This window comes from Seriola lalandi, unplaced genomic scaffold (assembly GCF_002814215.2).
Source record: "Seriola lalandi dorsalis isolate HSWRI2012SDOR001 ecotype SW California unplaced genomic scaffold, Sedor1 jcf7180002054984, whole genome shotgun sequence".
Taxonomy (NCBI): Eukaryota; Metazoa; Chordata; class Actinopteri; order Carangiformes; family Carangidae; genus Seriola; species Seriola lalandi.
In genome coordinates this window covers 567,120-586,227 of record NW_019525533.1, presented here as the reverse complement: position 1 = coordinate 586,227, position 19,108 = coordinate 567,120, and the positions used below count along the sequence as shown (strand labels likewise).

At 43.6% G+C, this 19,108-nt stretch overlaps 2 protein-coding genes across 10 annotated transcripts in view; both read right to left on the bottom strand.

Moving 5' to 3' along the window:
* Positions 1-12,821, bottom strand: part of tnikb (TRAF2 and NCK interacting kinase b) — a 48,431-nt gene extending 35,610 nt beyond the window's left edge. For 4 of the 8 annotated variants that reach the window (XM_087171292.1, XM_023396874.2, XM_087171295.1 and 1 more), the window contains exons 1-2: positions 12,296-12,820; positions 8,336-8,401 (exon numbers count right to left, since the gene is read on the bottom strand). In XM_087171292.1, coding sequence (XP_087027418.1) covers positions 8,336-8,401; positions 12,296-12,403 — 174 coding nt within the window. In that variant the 5' untranslated portion in view covers positions 12,404-12,820. Of the gene's footprint in view, positions 1-8,335; positions 8,402-12,295 lie in introns of all 8 variants that reach the window. The other 4 variants (XM_087171294.1, XM_087171296.1, XM_087171298.1 and 1 more) reach the window with 2 other exon arrangements.
* A 2,799-nt stretch (positions 12,822-15,620) lies between these two features.
* The window catches only part of pld1b (phospholipase D1b), a 36,835-nt gene continuing 33,347 nt past the window's right edge, over positions 15,621-19,108 (bottom strand). For both annotated transcript variants that reach the window (XM_023396877.2, XM_023396876.2), the window contains exons 25-26: positions 18,785-18,902; positions 15,621-18,569 (exon numbers count right to left, since the gene is read on the bottom strand). In XM_023396877.2, the coding sequence (XP_023252645.1) occupies positions 18,345-18,569; positions 18,785-18,902 (343 nt within the window). In that variant the 3' untranslated portion in view covers positions 15,621-18,344. The remainder of the gene's footprint in view (positions 18,570-18,784; positions 18,903-19,108) is intronic.

The window sequence follows — 19,108 nt, the reverse complement described above, 5'->3', positions numbered from 1 at the left end:
GTGTGCTGACACGTTCCGTCATCTGCTGCAAAACATCCGTCACAGCGAAAGGCAAAAGGTTGAAATGAAAGTTAATTAATCAGGGAAAGACTGGTGTGTGTGTGTTTAGATTCAGCTCTGATGTTGAAATGAATCACGGCTGCATCCACTACTGTGTCACGTGACTGCAAACCAAACTATGCTGTAGTGAAACCACACTACTTATCTTTCTTTCTTTAAATACAACCACAGAGAATAATGTACAACAGCTGGGTGACGTGACGTGACACAGCCGATATCAGGGTTTCATGTGACGGAAGTCAGCGCAGACGAGAAGATCTATTCCCACTTTGAAAACTGAAATCGATTGCGATCTCCTATTAATGATGATTAGCTCCACAGGCTGTCTTAAAAACAACAGATCACATGTTAAACGCCCCTCCTGCATATGAACCCTGCAGAGCTCCACGTACGAAACTGCAGCTCTTATATTTCCTCCCATGTTTCCTGCTCTTTAATCTGTCGTCAGTCTTTTCAGTTTGTTTTGATGTTTAAGTGCTTCTCTGTCTCTGAAGCGCCACCCACATCTCCTGTTTCCGAGCTGATCTGAGCTTTTGTAGGCGGGACTGAGAACGAGGGACGCCATCTTTTTGTGCCAGAAAAAAAAACTAAACAAAAAAAAAAACACTGACAGGAAAACCAGTGACACATGTGGATTAGACGTCTGCAGCCTCACAGCTTTGTTGGAACGTGTTTTTTTCTGATCCGCGGGACGACATAATCTGTCTGTGGCTCGCCAAAACTGTTACTAATCACGTCAGAAAAATAAAATCTGATGTCACAACGCTACGGTTTTAGATGTGGTTGAGGGTTAGGCACAAAAACAACTCAGCTAGGTCCAGGGAAACATCACGGTTAGGGAACCTTCATCATCATCATGACTCAGAGTTGGAAACAGAAAACGAAAAGTACAACACCCACTACAGATTAATTAGGGCCGACTACACCCGCCAAAATAAAACTCCAAAAATCCAATCTGATTAACAGGCTCCAACTTACAACTTACTTTCCTCCGTTTGCTTGTCACCTGAACACATCATGTTCAACTGTCCTGTAAACACACGTCACGTTATGCAAATGAGCCGGTGACGAGTTGCAGCTCTCTTTGATCTGATTTATTTCTACAAGCCTGAACAAATAAAACCAACAAGATATTTTCCTATTTTCCTATGTGCGACCCCTCAGATTTTTCTTGCGACCCGTTGGAGGGGTCTCGACCCGCAGGTTGGAAACCGGCGCTGTATAGAGGTGGAAACTGTAACTGAGGAAGCTGAATCTAAAGTCTGAAGACGGTATCACAGCTGTAAGAGCGAGAAAGTGGAAATTCAACCACCCCCCCCCCCACACACACACACACACACACACACACACACACACACACACACACACACACACACACACACACACAGTGTCTTGGTTACTCGGTGTTGCATCAGACACTGACTGTATCAGGCTGAAACCACCTCAGAGTGCGGAAAGTCTCTTGTTCTTTCTTTCACATCTGTCTCTCTCTCTCTCTATCTCTCTGTCTTTCATCTTTTTTTTTTCTTCCTGTATAATATCACTCATTCCCACTGTTTCTCTCTCATCATTCATCTCTCAGTCACGGTGCAGCGGCAGTTTTCGGGGAAGGTGGGAGAAGATCAGGTCTGAGACAAAAACAAGGACGCACAGAAAACCGTCTTTCATTTTGTGCTCAATCAAACACTGTTGTCAAACTCACTCTGCGTTCACCACAGTGATTATAAAAGTGTAAAGACAGAGAAACTATTAACTGGAGTGATGTCAGACGGCGTATTGGAGCCACATCGAGGGGAAAAAAATAAAAAATATATATATAAATAAAGTCGTAATTTTGAGAATAAGATCATAATATTTCAAGGAAAAAGTCACAATATTACAGGAATAAAGTCGTAACTTTATGAGACAAAAAAAAGTTGTAATGTTCAAGAATAAAGTCGGAATATTAAGAGAATCAAAAATGTAAAATTACAAGGGAAAAAAAGATAATAAAAACCAGGTGAAAGGACAGTCAGTGGCAGCTGCTGTTTGTCTAACAACAGAATCGACTCAGTTTCTTCACAATCTTTTCAATGTCCTGATGATGATGATGATGATGATGAAGATGAAGAACCACTTTATTCTCAAAATTTCAGATTTTTTCCCCCTAATACTCTCACTGTGTCTGATGATTCGATTACGTGACAGACGACACATCAGACCATCGACCAATCGCAGCTCACTGTTATTTACAGTGTGTGTGACAGTCACGCTGTCGGTGAGTCATAAGTTACCGAGGACTTCGCTCTCTCGGATGACAGAACGGTGAGAGTCCGACAGTTACAGACTCGCTCTCTCTGCTGAACTACACTCGATTGGCTCTGGACGGACTGCTGAGCCAGAAAATAACATTTAAATAAAATACCAAATTTCACATTTTTATTATTTCTATTTCTTCTGCACTAACTGCTCTTCACTGGCTTCTGTAACTTACTGCGTCATTAACCTGTCAGGCCGTTCCTGCAGGTTTACTGTCCACATTCATAAGATAAATGAGCATCTATGGCACTTGATATTAAGATCTGAACTTCTGAAGCTTAAAACTAAGTTCATTTATTAGCAAAAAAGTATGAGTGTTTGAAGTTTTACCAGCAAGGCAGCGTGTGTCCTTCGTGTCCAGCTACACTCTCTTCTAATAACATGCTGATATTGAGAAGGAATAGTTTGCAAATTAGCAGCGAGTACATCTTTGCAGGTATTTGGTCATGAAATACATTTTCTAGTCGATGATGAAACGAAAAGTTTTGACGTTTCATCCTCTGAGGAGCACGAATGTCCGGATCAAATTTCATGGCGATGATGATCCATTCAGTAACTGTCAAGATTTATAATGAAAACTTAACATGCTAACTTCGTGTTGGCACTGAGGAAAAGAGTCAGGGAGCTGGATTCATCCTCTGGGGATCACCAGAAGACAGACAGATCCACATGCAGCACCTACAATGTTCAGGCCTTCTGGTTTTTATTACAGGTATGGTGATCTTTAAGATGAAGCTTGCCACAGGTTGTAGATGTTTGCTGCTTTCATGGCTTTACTTACTGACTTTCATGAATAAAAGTCAGGACCAGGTGTTTTAGTTCCAGATTTGTGGGGAATCTGGGATTCACTCAGCAGTGTTATGATCCAGATAACTCAGTAAACCTGCTGCTTGGACGTCAGGTTAAGTGTGTGAAGTGCTGCTGTGACTGAAGGACAAACGGCAGCGATCCACCACGATGAAGCAATAAAAGGTGAGGCAGATAAACCAGGGGAGATGAGAGGAGGAGATATCATCTCAGAGAGGCTCTTTGTTTTGCTATCGCTCTTCCTCCGACACTGATGGCCGGCCAAACAGTCTCCCAGAGGTGACACCGGGCTCCCAATGTGTGTTTGTGTGTGTGAGAGAGAGAGAGATTATGGCCATGAGGAGGCTGTATTAAAACAGGAGCTGAATCCTCACACACACACACACAGACACACACACACACGCAGCGAGAGAGAGATAAAGACGGCGGCAGAGCGAGAGGAGAGGGAAGTGGCAGGTGAGGAGGAGGTTTGACTGGAGATAGAAAAGGGCGTAATATCCTTTAGACGCAGCCTGAGGCGTAGAAACACACCTCGAGCCCCGTGTTCAGACAAGCCTCACATTCCTCACCTGAACACAAGCCCTGACACATTAAGACTGAGACAGAAACAAACACGCTGAGTTTCCAGCCCTGGACTGTAATATCACAGCTGCACTGGAAGCAGCAGATCTGGGACAGTTTTCCGTGTCTGATTATGACAGAAACGCAGGAAGTGACTGTAAAAGGATTATTAAAAAAAACGTCATACATGCTGTTGCTCCTGTTTATAAAGAGGCTGTTATCATCAGTAGTTGGTGCATTAGAGGCTAAATAGAAAATGGAAAAGTGTTTTAGCGGCACATTCATCTGCACATAAAAGCTGGAGAATTAAAACCTGATTTCTTGTGTTATATTTTTAAATTGCTGTTGCAGAAAACTGGGGTTTAATGCCAGGAAGTGAGATCCCAGTATTCCCAGGAATTTTTCAGAGTAAAACACTGGCATGAATCCTGCCATTCTCAGCATGTGTGTGCTTGTGTTGTCTGCGTGTTAGCAAAATGACAAATGCACCAAAGAGGCCTGCTCCAAACCCGACTTTCGCTGCTATGCAAACGTCACAGCAGCAGTTTTCCTCCAGTTACTTTTCATGCAAAAAAAAAAAAAAATGGCAGTTTACAGTTGTGTGCTGTGTGACAAGAAGGTTTTTCTAGTGTATGCATGAAGTGAGCTGGTGTCTGTCGAGGCTGTTATCAAGGCACGTCTGAAGGCAGACACTCAGTGGTGGGGTGATAATCCTCCTGCTATAGAGGGAAAATGGAGATAACGGCTTCAGACAGTCTGTCCTGGAAGGTTTTCATGGTGTTGCGTGACTGTTTGTTTTAAGGAAGTTACAAAAATCATCAGACGCAGCTACAACTACAAGCTGCTTCATCAACCACCCAGGCCTCCATCAGAGAGCAGTGGTCAACAGGTGGAGCGTTAACAGCACAAGACAGCCTGTGAAAACTACAACAGATTGAAGTTCCCGTGTCTCAAAGCTCCACAACAACAACAACAACACACAGTAACGGCCGCATGTGATGAGTTTTCCTTCCCTGCTAATAACCTCAGGTCAGCGCTGGGAAGATGCTCAGACGCTTCCATGGATGAATCCAGCTCCCTGACCTTTATTCTTCACTGTTTTAAATCTTGACAACTACTGAATAGATCACCATGAAATTGAAATGTGATCCTGACAACTCGCAGATGTTGTCGTTTTTCTGCACTTCTGTCTGCGTGTTCACAAGAGAACAACAACACATACGAAAAAAAAATAACACTTCTCTGTAGCTCTGTGTCTAAATTCAAACCTCATTTATAATGACAAACGCCTGTTTTTCTAAGGGGAAGAATGCATCATGCCTGAGAAGTGACAATTTTTAAAATAATGGAAAAACACTGAACCCTAAAAAGCAAAAAGCTGCGACAGCTGAAACATCAGAGAGAAAAACACCGGATTCAGATTTTTTCCTTTTCTTCTTCTACGGAGCGGTGAGTTCACATTCTGAGCCACATCAAACATTTCCGTTAACGTCGTGTTTGCAGCTGATTGAGAATAAAAGCCCCCCAGCTGCCGGGCCTCTGAAGGAAATGAGACAGGAATGAGGAAGGACACATTGCTGCAGGGCTCTTGAACCTGATCTTGTGCCTCTGCACGGTCTCACCTAAACGCCTCCGGCACAGACGTCAATTTATGCCGAGGTTTCGACACGTGAACACCAGTTAAATGTGTCTCACTTTCATTATATACCTGAAGCTATCATGTTTACATTCATACATAAAAGAAAGATATTACAAATCACGTACTGTATTTTCTCTATTTCAGATAGTGTGAACTAATTGACAGGAGCGGAGGAAAGCTGCAGTGAGACGGATCAGAGATATTCAAAGCAGCAGGTTGAAGAAGCCTCTGAGTTTGGATCAATATAACAAGTTGAATTAACTCCACTTTGTGAACGCTGATTCACTGACTAATCAAATCCAGAAAGACTCTCAGCGAGTTAACGCTGCCTCCTCATTGGATGAAGGTTGGGGATTTTTACACACCTGCGTGTGATGGAAAGGTCACGTGTGCTTCACCAGCTGCACATGTGCTGATTAGCACGACATCAGATCCTAAACTTACTCTCTGGATATCGGCAGCAGCAGCTAAATGCATCAAAACCTGCAGTGCATCTTTCACGCTTTATCGCTCTCTAAGAAGTCGCAGTCTTCCACCATCATTCAGATATTTCTTTTTTTATTGCTCGCTCACTCTCTGTAACTGTGAAAGATTACTAAAAAACTGGGAGCCAGGAGGGGAGGCGTGAGCGGCCCCCGAGTGTAGAGAAACGATTTGAAAGCTGCTGGAAAACGTTGGCAGGGAGAATGAATGAAAAATATTCTGCTCTGGGTCAAGAAAAAGTCACAACGACGGAAAGTAACCGAGTATTTTCACTCCAGTGCCGCAGCTTCTGGACGACTTTCTGCTTGTGCTTCTACTCTTTGTAGCAATTTCCCAGAAATCAGCACATTATTGCAATTTCTTATTGCGTTTTCCTGGAAGGAATGATGTAATTTGGCACTAATTATAGAGAAAATGGAGACACTTCACATTAATTAATTCTAATTCATTTCTATCTTAGCCTTGAGAGGGTCAGCTGAAGTGCAAGAATGTAGAAAACCTTGAATATTTACACAGGTTTCTGTCTGTTCTTCCTGTTATTTGAATATCTTTTATTTATCTAGGACAGTATAAATCAAACAATAGGCTCAATCCCGATTATGTATATTCATAATTACTGCAGTTTTTTGATCTGGAGCTGTTCCTATAGTGGCTCTCCTTTTCTAGTTTTCCTGCCCCAGTTGGCTGCTGCTCTTAGATGCTGCAACGAAATCAGTCACTGTATCTTTTAAAAGTGGATTTTTCTTTTTTCAGTCCAAGATCTTAATTTACCCACCATGCTCAGTGATCGACCTCAGCGTGTATTCATTTTGTTCTATCAATCATCTTGGCAAAGGAGGCGTCACCTCGCAGAGACAGCGGATCAATACCGAACATCCAGCAGACAGAACGAGTGTGTCGAGGCTCTGTGTGCATCAGCAGACGTGCGAGTGTGTTAATTGCTTTCAAAATGAGAGAATCACAAACGCAGGAACACACACACACACACACACACACACACACACACACACACACACACACACACACACACACACACACACGGGCTCTCGGCTGTGTTGCTACAGTCTGCGTGGGCGTCTTCCGGTCGCCCGACAAAAGGAGAAAGTCGGTAGAAACTTCATTTTTCGCCCCAAAAGTTTGGATGTTGTGACTCTGTGAGCTCGTGTCGGGATCAGGAGGAGAAGAGGATCAGGTGACTCCCCGCTGAGTGAGTCACCAAATCCCAAATCACACTAGCAGCAGACACTTACAGGCCAAAACACATTATCTTATCCCTGAAATGCACAGGGTCAGATAGCAAGTGTTTCTAAGGGGTTTATTAATGGGCTGAGTCATGACAGGTAAAGGGTTATTTACAGGATTATTAAGGAGATAGTCGTTCAGTTTTGGATCTGACTCTAACATTAACAAATCTCTTATCTCTCCTCACTCTTTTTTATTAGCAAGGAGAAGTTAACACAGGCAGCAGCTTCTCATTGTGAAGCTATAATATGTAGGTTTTCCTCTTTATAATGTCTAAAAATGACTACTTACATTATCTCAAATGTTTCCAGCAATTTTCAAAACCAGAGAAATCCATAATTTGAAAGCTCTGTTTGATTCGGTCGCCGGCAAATTAACGTTTTATCCAGTTTTAAGTCACATTTTTAAGATGTATTTTTTACATTTTGGCCAGTTTTAACATGATATTTTAACCAGATGAAGGATTTTAATGATTGAACGTCTGAATCTTAAGTTATCAGAGAAACAATTCTCTGAGACACCGATGAATCACGTATTTTTTTAAAGGTGAAACGGTTTTATTCATTGTTTTTACTGGTTTTAATCCCCTGCTCTGTTTGTTTTGGAGGGGATGAGACCGCTGTGGGAAATTCAAGCAGCACAAAAAGCTCCTGAATGACTCACACTGAAGGAATCCTAACCGGGAGAAGCTGACATATTGATGGCAGCGGTGGTGAAGACAACAACTCCCATGATCCCACACGTCACCATGACGTCACCAAATGTCGTCACCAAATGTCGTCTTCTGTCTTTTGTCCTGTTTCATCTGAATGTCAGATGGTTAAAATGACAGCTACAGATTAATCAGCTGCAGCTAATTAACCTTAATTCTGCAGCAGCTAAAATGAAAAGTAATGTGCTCAGCCAAAGATTGTTTATGAGTGAAGACACATCACTCTGTAACACCGCTGTACAACCAACAGGTAAACAACAGAAGTTAGTCCCAGTTAAAGATCCCCTGTAAAGATTTCTGATCAATTCTGAGCCGACAAAAAGGTGATCAGACATCTTTGAGTTGAGCCTTTGTTAGATTCAATACAATTATTATTATAAAATAGTCTCTGTTCCTCACTCCTTGAACGTTTTCATTATAAGATGAAGGGGATTCATGTGCGAGATGCTGCAATGCATCATATAAATATGAGCTTGTTTTTTGCTTCACGCTCATACACGGCAGCGTGGGAGTTAAAGATTATAAAGTCTTACCTTGTAGACCTGCCCATAGGTTCCATTTCCAACCAGTTCCACCAGCTCAAAGATACCAGCTGGGTCCTGAGAGAGAGAGAGAGAGAGAGAGGTGGAGAGAGGTAGAGAGGTAGAGAGAGACAGAGAGAGAGAGAGAGAGAGGTAGAGAGGAGAGAGACAGAGAGAGAGAGAGGTAGGGAGAGAGAGAGAGAGGTAGAGAGAGGTAGAGATGAATGAGGAGGAGACAGTGAGGAGAGAGAATGGGGACAAAATGGAAAAGTTATTCAAGGGGAACATAACTCTGACTAAAGTGGGCACAAGATGGATGTTGGTATTTAATGTGGAATTTGACCTTCTCACACACACACACACACACACACACACAGATGCTGATTGACTGCATACCTGTGGTATTACCTTGTAAAAGCCTTTCTATATCACCACACTGCACTGACACGACCAGGTTACGGTCGTCTTTCTGCAGTAATCTGATTTCTTTATCTTCATATAAACAAGAAATCTCAGTTTAGAAAAATCTGAATTCTGTAGAAAACTTTCTGGACACGTGAAGATGTAACCAGGTTTCAGAGACGTCAACTCGTTTTCAGAACAATCAAAAGACTTGCAGTACGATGGAGGTTAGTGTGGATTAAAACTGCAGCTGAGTTTAGTTGTGTATCAGTCTAAAATCCTTCATTATGCAGAGAGCAACCATTGACAAAGACCAAGGAAAACCCCACACAGGATAACTGTGGCCGGATCAAGGCCAGCAGGCAAATTCAAACACACACACATACAGGTAAAAACACACACATAGCTACACACAGCCACACACAAACACACACATAGCTACACACACAACTACACACAAACAGACACATGAGATAATCTTATCTCCAAGCTGATTAAAATACACTAAACCTCCCAAAACACAGATCTTGATCTTGAAGCATACCTGTGTGTGTTAGGTATTAGCATGTGTGTGTGTCTATTAACGTACAGTAGGCCACAGGAGAGCGTTGGGACTATTAGAGTGGAGCCTCCTGAAGGGGATTAGCTTAAAAAGCAGCATTTCTTTTCACTCAAGGTCAAACAGAAGCACATCTAATCCTGAAGGACTGAGACTCACGTGCACACACACATGCACCTGTACATGCCTGTTACAGCTCTTACCAACTGTGGGGCCACATGCAAAAGAAAAACACCAGTCAAGAGAAAAGGAGGCTAATGGGAGCTGGCCCACCTGCAACTTGCTAGCGGCTAGGTGGCTAATAAGATTTCCCACTGCACAAATTTGTCCCCAAAAGCATGAATATGAAAGCGTGTGAGTCAGCTCCAGTTTTATACTAGACAGTAAAACATCCTGGGTGGTTTTAAATAACAAAAAGCTGTCAAGCTGAGACGCACAGTAGGAACTACTTGGAGTAAATTTGAAATGTAATTTATTTCAAAATCTGACTTCACAGAAACTGATAAAAATGTTTTTCCAAGGTTGCTGGAGTTCTACCACCATCATCCGCCATTTTTCCACCTTTTCTTCACACCTTTCTGAACTATTGCAAATGTATGCTTAGATTTAACTAATTAAAACACTTGGTTACGGTTTGGGAGTGATTTTTAAAAAGCTGAATGTTCATTTTCAGATCCGTTACATCCGACGCTGGAACTGAAAGTCGACGCTGAACATCAGCTGTTGTGCAAAATCGTTCAATATGGATGTACAGTAATTCCTCCAATTGGGTTCTGAGGGACTAAAGTGTGTGTTAACACCTACAGCCGACGGCTCAACACAAGGTGTCATTTCAACTCATGTGAGCATTTTCCTGTTGTAAAGTCCATGCAGCTAAATTTACATCTCGCAGACGGTCACAGATGCATAAACGATGACTTTTCGGTTTTAACCTGTGAGGACAGACTCTCAGAAACAGAATAGTTCAGACAGTTTCACTGGTTAAATCCTGGATGTTATGCTTCAGTTCTAAGCCTCTGTACCTACAGCAGCTTTGCACATACAATATTTGGATGGAGTGGATAATCCTAATAAGCATTTTGGACACTCAGGATCATCTCCAAATCAGCGATGTGGACAGTATGACAAAACTACTGGCTGGTTTACAACCGGTGAAGTCACATCACTGGTGGTCCTGACCTGTTGGGACTCTCAGCAGGGAGGGTATGACCACGACCACTCTGTACGTACAACTGTTTTCTTAAGGAGAGCATTAAAAAAAGGATTCCCTTCTCCTCCTGAATGGATTCCATGTTGTCTGAAAAGGACATGGGCTAACAGAGAATAACAAGGCCGTGACCTCTGTGTCCTCATCTGGAGCTCTGTCAAGACTCCAACGGATATTAATACCGTCCCTGGCCAGAGCTATCAGAGGAATACACCCTCAGTGTCTGACATATTTCAGAATAGAGTCTGTCGGCGTGGAGGATGAGGACTTCAGCCCTGATGGGAGGTACAGTGAGAGGAGGAGGTGAGTGTGTGTGGGGGGGTAAATAGGGAAGGTGAAGATGGGTCAAACTACATGAGCAACGAGATCATTTGGGAGGTGACGCTCTGCAGAAACAGGAAGTGTGTGTGTGTGTGTGTGTGTATGTATGTGTGCTTGCGACAGGCTTTGCGTCACGCTGAAATGCTTCCCCACAGCTCTCTCGGCTCCGTCCTTGGTGACCTAATTTCTAGTCGTCATGCCACTGAGGGAGAGAGCAAGGATTCACATTTTTACGAGAACATGCACATCTCTCTTGATCCTTCTCTCTCTGTCTGTCTTTCTTTGTCCTACAGTGTTAAAGTGTGTCTGTATCTCTGACACACACACACACACACACACACACACACACACACACACACACAGAGACATGCAGTCCCACCCGGTCGATCATGCCCAGACTTGATTGTTGCTCTGCAGGTACAACTGTGTTGCATAAGCAGCAGGCAAAAGGAGGAGACAAGAAAGAACAGCTGTGCAGAATACCACACACACACACACACACACACACACACACACACACACACACACACCAAGTGACATGTGGTATCTATAGTTCATCTTGAACTGAGCACATGTTAAATCCAAATATGAATTTCAACTTTATATTTCTGTGAATGTATCATCTGCCTCTCTCTCTCACACACACACACACACACACACACACACACATTCCTGCATGGTCTCCTTCTGTACACCTCCTATCGATGCGGACGCGCACGTGCACGCGTACAGACACACAAACAGCCACTGCTATGCAATGCTGCTGTCGCCACAACATCACGAAATGGCGGAACTCGCTCCTGTTGCGGTTATCATCGCTGTTATTCACGGTGTGTGCGAGTGCGCGCGCGCGTGTGCATCTGTAACTGCTGCATCAGTGTGTGTGTGTGTGTGTGTGTGTGTGTGTGAATCTGTCAGTGAGCAGGCAGCTTAACATCTGCCCCACATAGTACAGACAGCGGCCTCTATTATGCCGACTGACGCACGCGCATCGGGATGTGTGCACGCGCACAGCGGCAGCAGCAGCAGTAGCTCAGGGCCTCATTACATCACGTCCCAATTGTTAAGAAAAAAAAAAAACATCAACAACAAACAACAACAGGAGTGTCGGTGGGAGGCCACATGATCCCACACTCTGCTTTCCGACCTGATTTCCTCAATCACTGCCCGCCGTGCACGAGCACTACAGCCCACACACACACACACACACACACACACACACACACTTACAAGCTACCGTACATGCGCGCGCACGCACACCACCGAGCGGGAGGCAGCAAAAGCAGAGGAAGACCAGGGAGACGCATCCTTGCGCGTTGGTTGGAGAGGAGAGAGCGGGTGAGGGATGGAGAGGGGAGGGGAGGAAAGAAGGAGGGGGGGGGTGCCGGGGTGGACAGGTGCTCAACAGCTTCACACGCACGCGCGCACACAGACAGCGACACCACATGCACGTGCACACACACACACACAGGGAGACATTTACCCGTAGTGCAGACAGGTCTATCTCGTCCAGACTCCGCGCGGGGGAGTCGCTCGCCATGGTTCTCTCGGTAGATACGGGACTCAAGATGGAAGCTTCCTCAACGACCATCGACCGAGAGGTGCAGAGCGGCGGGGATGAACTCACACTCCTCTAAAATAAATAAATCCCCCCACCCACCCCCAAAAAAAAAAAAAAAAAAAATCCCCGGAAATGCTTGTGCAGGCGATGCCTTCAGGGGAGCAGAAAGGAGCGCTCCAGGAGGGGGAGAGAAGACGGAGGAGGAGCGCAGGAGGGAGGCGATGTGCGCGGGGCTCCAGGTGCTACATGCTGCTCGGCGCCGTGAATCCGGTGAATCCGGTGCTACATGCCTCCACCTCAATCACCATCAATCTGCACAGGAGAGGAGAGGAGCGGAGCGGGGGTGACACGCGCGCACAGAGATAGAGAGAGACTGACAGACACTGCACAGAGAGAGAGAGAGAGAGAGAGAAGCACAGCAGCCGGGGCGCGCTGACAGCGAACACACTCCGTCCGTACGTCCGTCTGTGTGGCGGAACAGCAGCGCGCTTCCCGGGAGTGGCCTGTGAGGAGGCTGCGCTACAGACAGAGACGCCCACAATGATACACACACACACACACACACACATATATATACATATATATATATATATACAAACACACGCACATATACACACACACCTCCAGTGTAACAACAATCACATCTACACAGCTGTCTGTTCCTGTATGGCAGCTTATTAAAGATAAAACTAAGTGGTAATCAATTAAGATCCTGAGCTGGAGCTGCAGGTCACAATCACACAGCCTCAGGCACTAACTGTCAGGAGGGGGGCGACCACCATCCTGCCCCCCCCCCTCCTTTTTTTTGTCCTGAGTGCCAAAATGGCCTTTAAAGAACCCACAAGGGACATTTTCATGCTTCATTTATGTCAAATCAAAAGGACATTAGAGCGGTGACACCAGTGCCCTCTGCTCAGCTCAGGTTCCCTTCATCCAAACCCCAACAATCAGCGGTGGAAAGGAAATGAAGTACATTTACTTTACACTTCTATTTCTCTACATTTGTGATGAAAATATTGCTCTAGTAGTTTCTTTACAGTGATTTTACAAAATACAGCACACTGGTTTAAAGCTTAAACCAGCGGCTCCTGTGAACATTTTGCAAACTGTTGCGACCCCAGGGCGACAGGTCGTGGTTTGAGAGCGTGCAGGGACACATTTGTAAGCACATGTTTGAAAGCACAGTTGTGATTTCACACACATACACACCCTGCTGTCCCTGTTCTCTGCAGCTGCTGCTGACAGATTCTCAACACCTGAGATTGTGAGAAAAAAAAACAAACATCTGCCAGCAGCTTCTTCACAGACACAGACTGAAATATGCAGACAAACGAACAACTGTTAGAGCAAATCAACAGGCGTAGGTACTGGATACTACATGTTATGTATGATTAGGTGTCCTTAAAGTGCATTACTATCTGTATGACATGGCTGATTACCAAAATGTAAAAATAAAAAGGTAAGGTGTGTTTAAATCTCTAAACAGCAATGAATACAAAACACTTTCCAGCTGTAGCGTGTGAGTGTGAAATCATGTGTCTGTTTCTTTATGTTCTCAGGACACACCTGAGTCAGTGATGTCATGTCAGGGCAGGTATTTCCCACACACTCTCACACACACAAAACCACTTCCTCAAACTGAACATTATAAGTTCTACAAAGCTCTGGTTTGTTGCAGGGCTGTCATTCATGTTATTGTGTCCAATTTCCTCTGCACAAAATGGACAGAAGTATGTGGACAGCTGACCCTAACAGCCTTATTTGATATTTTAAACGTCACTTTTAAGACCATGAGCATTAACGTGCTGCTCAAACAGCCTCCACCCAGCTGGTTTCAGGCTTTCCACCAGATGTTGAACCTGCTACAGGGATTTACTCCCATTCAGACACATTAGAGCATTACTGAGGTCCAGCACTGATGATGGGTGATAAGGTCTGGCTCACATTTGGGGTTTCATTTCATGCCAAAGGTGCTGAGGTCAGAGCTCTGCGCAGGACTGGAGCTGAGGGCTTTGCCATGTTGAAACAGACACAAACTGCTGACACAAAGCTGGACTAAACTGATGTCAAAAATAGCACAGTGTGCTGGAGAATTAAGCGTCCACATAGTTTTGCCATTATGAGAATCATATTGTGTTTCTGTGGCGCCATCAAGTGGCAGAAGGAGAAACTGCAGGAGGGAGGAATTTGGGACAGTGGAGGTATTTTGAGGACAAAGCTGTTTTATTTTCCATCAGATGACAGGTTTTTCATTTCACTGACAGCACAATAAAACCTGTGCAAAGAATGATGGACGCACTGTAGAGAAATATTCAGTGATCATACAGGAGGAAGGAGGCAAGTTGACAGTTTGAAGTCTGATGAAGAAAGGCAATGAAATTGTTTCACTTCATTACTAAGTTGACTCAGACTGATATATAATATATATATATATTTTACTGCTTTATGTATAAAGCCTGAAGCCCATTTAGCTGGCTAATTAGCTAGTTAACGAGCTAAGCTAACAAGCCAGGTACGCCGAGCGCAGACACAGATACCGGCTAATTAGTGCTAGCATTTAAATTAATTCGTGGAAACGATTCACTCACCTCATAAAAACAGCAGCAGAGACTTCCTCACGTTCTGTTAGTCAAGCAACCGCGTGGCAAGACATGTTATTTATCCAATATTTACATGAAAAATAATCCTCAACGTACAAATACGTCCAAAAAACGTCACGTCCAGTGACTCAAATTAGCAGAGATGACGTAGAGCAGCTAGCTAGCAGTTAGCTAGCGGTTAGCCGACTCGGACAGCGCCCGCCTGTCACTCAAAGCGACCACGCCCACAATTCTGAGTAACTTTAAGCCTTAATAAAATTTAAATGGGTGAGTTATATTAAAATCAATCTCCTGTACAGTTTTCATGAAGGAGGAAATTAGCCATAGAGAATAAAAGTTGTTTTTTGTAACGGCCTGTAAACCACTGTAAGAGCAGTTTAACATGGGAGTCTATGGGGATTGACTCACTGTGGGATCCGGCCTCTAGTGGCCGTTAGAGAAACTGCAGTTTTTAGCACTTCGCCCTGGGGTCAACATCCAGATGGTAAAATACTGAAACCTTTATTTTATTGACATAAAAGTCATCAAATTTAAATATACTGACACTTAAAGTACAAGCGCGTACACAAGATATTTTATACCTGCATATAGAAACTAACGCTGTGTATGAATGACAAATTTTGAGTAAAAAAACAAACAAGTGAAAGTAAAATCCGATCCATTTAATGACTTATTAACACCTCATTTATTTATTCCATCATTTCACAAAAAGCAACACATGACGTGGTACTGCAGATCATTATTTAGCGGTTGCCACAAGAAAACAACAGTCTGTGCAAATAGTGCATTTTCAGAGAGACACAGTGGTTAAAGCCAAAGAAAAAAAAAGACGGGACGGGTCAGTGTTTCGTCAACCTCTACAGCCCAGGTTTGAGGACAGTGAAGAATTAATCCATGTGCTCTGAATAGTTAAGTATGAAACCATTCAAGTTAATGACTTTATTTCTGTTCAATTTTCTGTTTCCTTTACAGTTTCGGATTTAGGTGAAAACAGACTGGTATCGCATTGGCGTCTTTACTTCGTTTCATGATTTTTGAAAAGCTGAAATCATGACAAAGATTAAAACCACTGGAGCAGGAGGTAGAAACACAGGGAGGTAGAGAGGAAGATTAAAAAGAAGAGCACGTATGAGGGCCCATTTCCCATAAATATTAAGTGTAGAAGTTCCAGGTATATCTGACACACAGCTTGTAGACAGGCACACTTTTTGTTAGCATCAACAAAGTCCATGGCTTTAAACGCAACCATTCAGCTTGCAGGGCTCATGCTTCTACCTGTCATGTTAAATGGCAACGAGCTGCTGTCATGCTGTCAGCTACAGGAAACGTCTGTGATGTTTTTTGGTAATAAAAAAAAAACAGCATCATGCAGATCACATACAGACCAACGAGGAAGACACTGAGAGATATCGATGCTACGTTCCAGACATGTCAGAAAATCGGAAATCCAGAGACGACAGTTTGAGTTTGGAATTTGAGAAGGAAACACAGCCACAAGGTTTCCAAAAAAATACAGATGTTGCATGTCTTTTTATAACCTTTTTCATAGCTGTTACAAACTTGAACTTGAGTTTTTATTATTCATGCAATCTTAAACCTGTATTCACTGATTTTTCTGGCCACTTGCAGGCAGCTGGAACACATGTTCATGTTCACCACAACAACTTTACGAGGTGACAATATGTTAATCCGGTGTTCTCAGCTTGTTGTACTGAACCCTAAAGACTAAAAAAAAAAACACTTCATGTATTTTTGAATGTACAAAAAACATCTGGGTGCTAATGGTGAAATGAAATTTTGCACTTGAAACTGCTAACACTTTATCTAACAAACCAACATTAGCAAATGTAACTGATATAAAGTTGAATCTGTGTGTTGTGTCGGTAAAAAAAAGAAAAGAATAATAACAATTTTATTCAAGTTTCAAATTTCCTGGAAGTTTTCTGGAAAGAATAATTAATTATGAATAACTACTGGTGTAATTAAATCTAACCATTATAAGTAGAATAATGATGAGGAATGAGAACTGGATGATGTTAAATCCTCTGAGGAAAAACATATTTTCCTTATAATTACTACCAAATTACTGCACTGTACTTCTTTCCAGAAAACTTTCAGGAAATGATGAAGAAAATTGCACATCCATAAAATAAAGCACAGCCAAAGGAACTAGAAAGACAGAGTATAAAACAGGTCACTTAAGGCTGAAGTTAGCATCCACAGTATGAGGAATGTAAATGAATAAATGTACTGTCTCATCAATATCAGTCCGTCTCCTTTGGCACTTGTGATTTTCTGTTTGACATAAACATTAAAAGCACGGTTCAGAGATTGTTTTGTTTTGTTTTTTGTTTTAAGAAAATGGCTGAAGACGTCCGACAGCTCTTCATCCTCTTCTCTGCACCAGTGTTTTCATCAAAGTCTCCTTTAGTGTCTTTTCAAACCGTCCCGTCTCAACACAGAAGAGTCAGAGCTGCGTTCGCCGGCCCACTTTGACGTTGCATAGTGTTGTCAGAGAATGGAGGAGCGAGCCGTTTGTGAAAGGGGATTATAGAGTAATAGCTTGGGCAGCAGGAGGCTTCAGGCTTCACGGTTGATCACTTCACTTTCTCGACTTTTTTTTCTCTTTTCTTCTTGTAAACGTGAGGCCCAGGTTTTCAGGCACTGTAGAGGTCAACGCTCCATCGGCTGGTCGACTTTGTGTTTTGCATCTGTTTAAAACAACGAGCTACGTGTACATGTGAGTTTTTAACAGGTTACAGTCTCGTATGATATTGTGTAATCTAAGCGGGTGTAACGGTGCAGAGGCTTCGTCACAAACCTGCCTCCGCCACAGCTGACGCCATTTTGGAGGTGACTGTTAATGTTGAAATAATCTAAATCTCTACAAACCAGGATGTAAACAGGAAGCTACTGCAGTTATGTCTGTAATATAATTGTTTCTAATTACTGTGGCAGAGTAAAGTGTCTCATGTCGTCTACTTAAAAACTCTACTGTTCACTGAACATATAAATAGTTTCCAGCTTGGCGACGACACTATTGTCTTTTAAGCACCACAGATACAGCTGCTGACAGCTGGACCTGAGGTCAGTGTGAATTTAACAGCTGGATGCCGTCGCACTGCTCACATTGGTCACACTTTGGGCTGAAATGTCACCTGGGAGTCTAAATTCAGGGTGAAATGACAGTATTGTTTGACAGCTGATGAGTGGTGGAGATGTTTGTTTAATGTATCAATAAAAATGATTTTTTAAGAGCATAAATGCAGCAACTAAAACCTCCAAAATGGCAGCAGGTTGGGCGTAATCCACCTGGAAGCCTTCCACATGATGCACACATGAACACACAGGTGAGTCTCTGTCCCTCCGGCTCAGGTCCAGACCTCCATGGGCACCATGGCCTCCTTGGAGCCGATGGGAGGAAGCAGGTTCTGCTCGCACAGGAACTGAAGAGGAAACTGGACCAGGAAGCCGCGTATCTTCTTCAGCTCCTCGTGAGCGCGGGCCGGGTCCTCCTTCTCCAGGCCCGTCTTGGCCAGGTAGCCATCCAGCTCCAGGATGTTACGCACGTCGCTGGACGGCAGACAGCGGAAAACCTGCAGCCAAAGAGGAAGGCGGAAGAAGAAGTGATATTTTCTTTCTTTCCACATTGGGAAATAGGATTTTATAAAAACCAATCGATTCAGAAACTGATCACCTCATCCCATATAATAAAAATACTTTAATAAAATAAAACCTTATTCCAGGCAATTACTTCAGAATCTAAAAAATAAATAAATAAAACTTTGGGAAATATAACGTTGGACTCCACCTTCTGGTAGATGGTGGCGTTGCGAGCGCAGGTGGCCATCCACACCTCCTTGTAGAACTGGTCACTGACGGGATCTGACAGGTCGATGGAGGGATCCGTGTTGGCGCCGAGGATCATCCTGAGGAGGAGAACAGGGAGGAGGAGGAGGAGGAGGAGGAAGAGGAGCAGAAGGAGGAGGAGGAGGAGCAGGAGGAACAGGAGGAGGAGCAGGAGGAGGAGCAGGAGGAAGAGGAAGAGGAGGAGGAGGAGCAGGAGGAAGAGGAGCAGGAGGAGCAGGAGGAGGAGGAGGAGGAGGAGGAGGAGGAGGAAGAGCAGGAGGAGGAG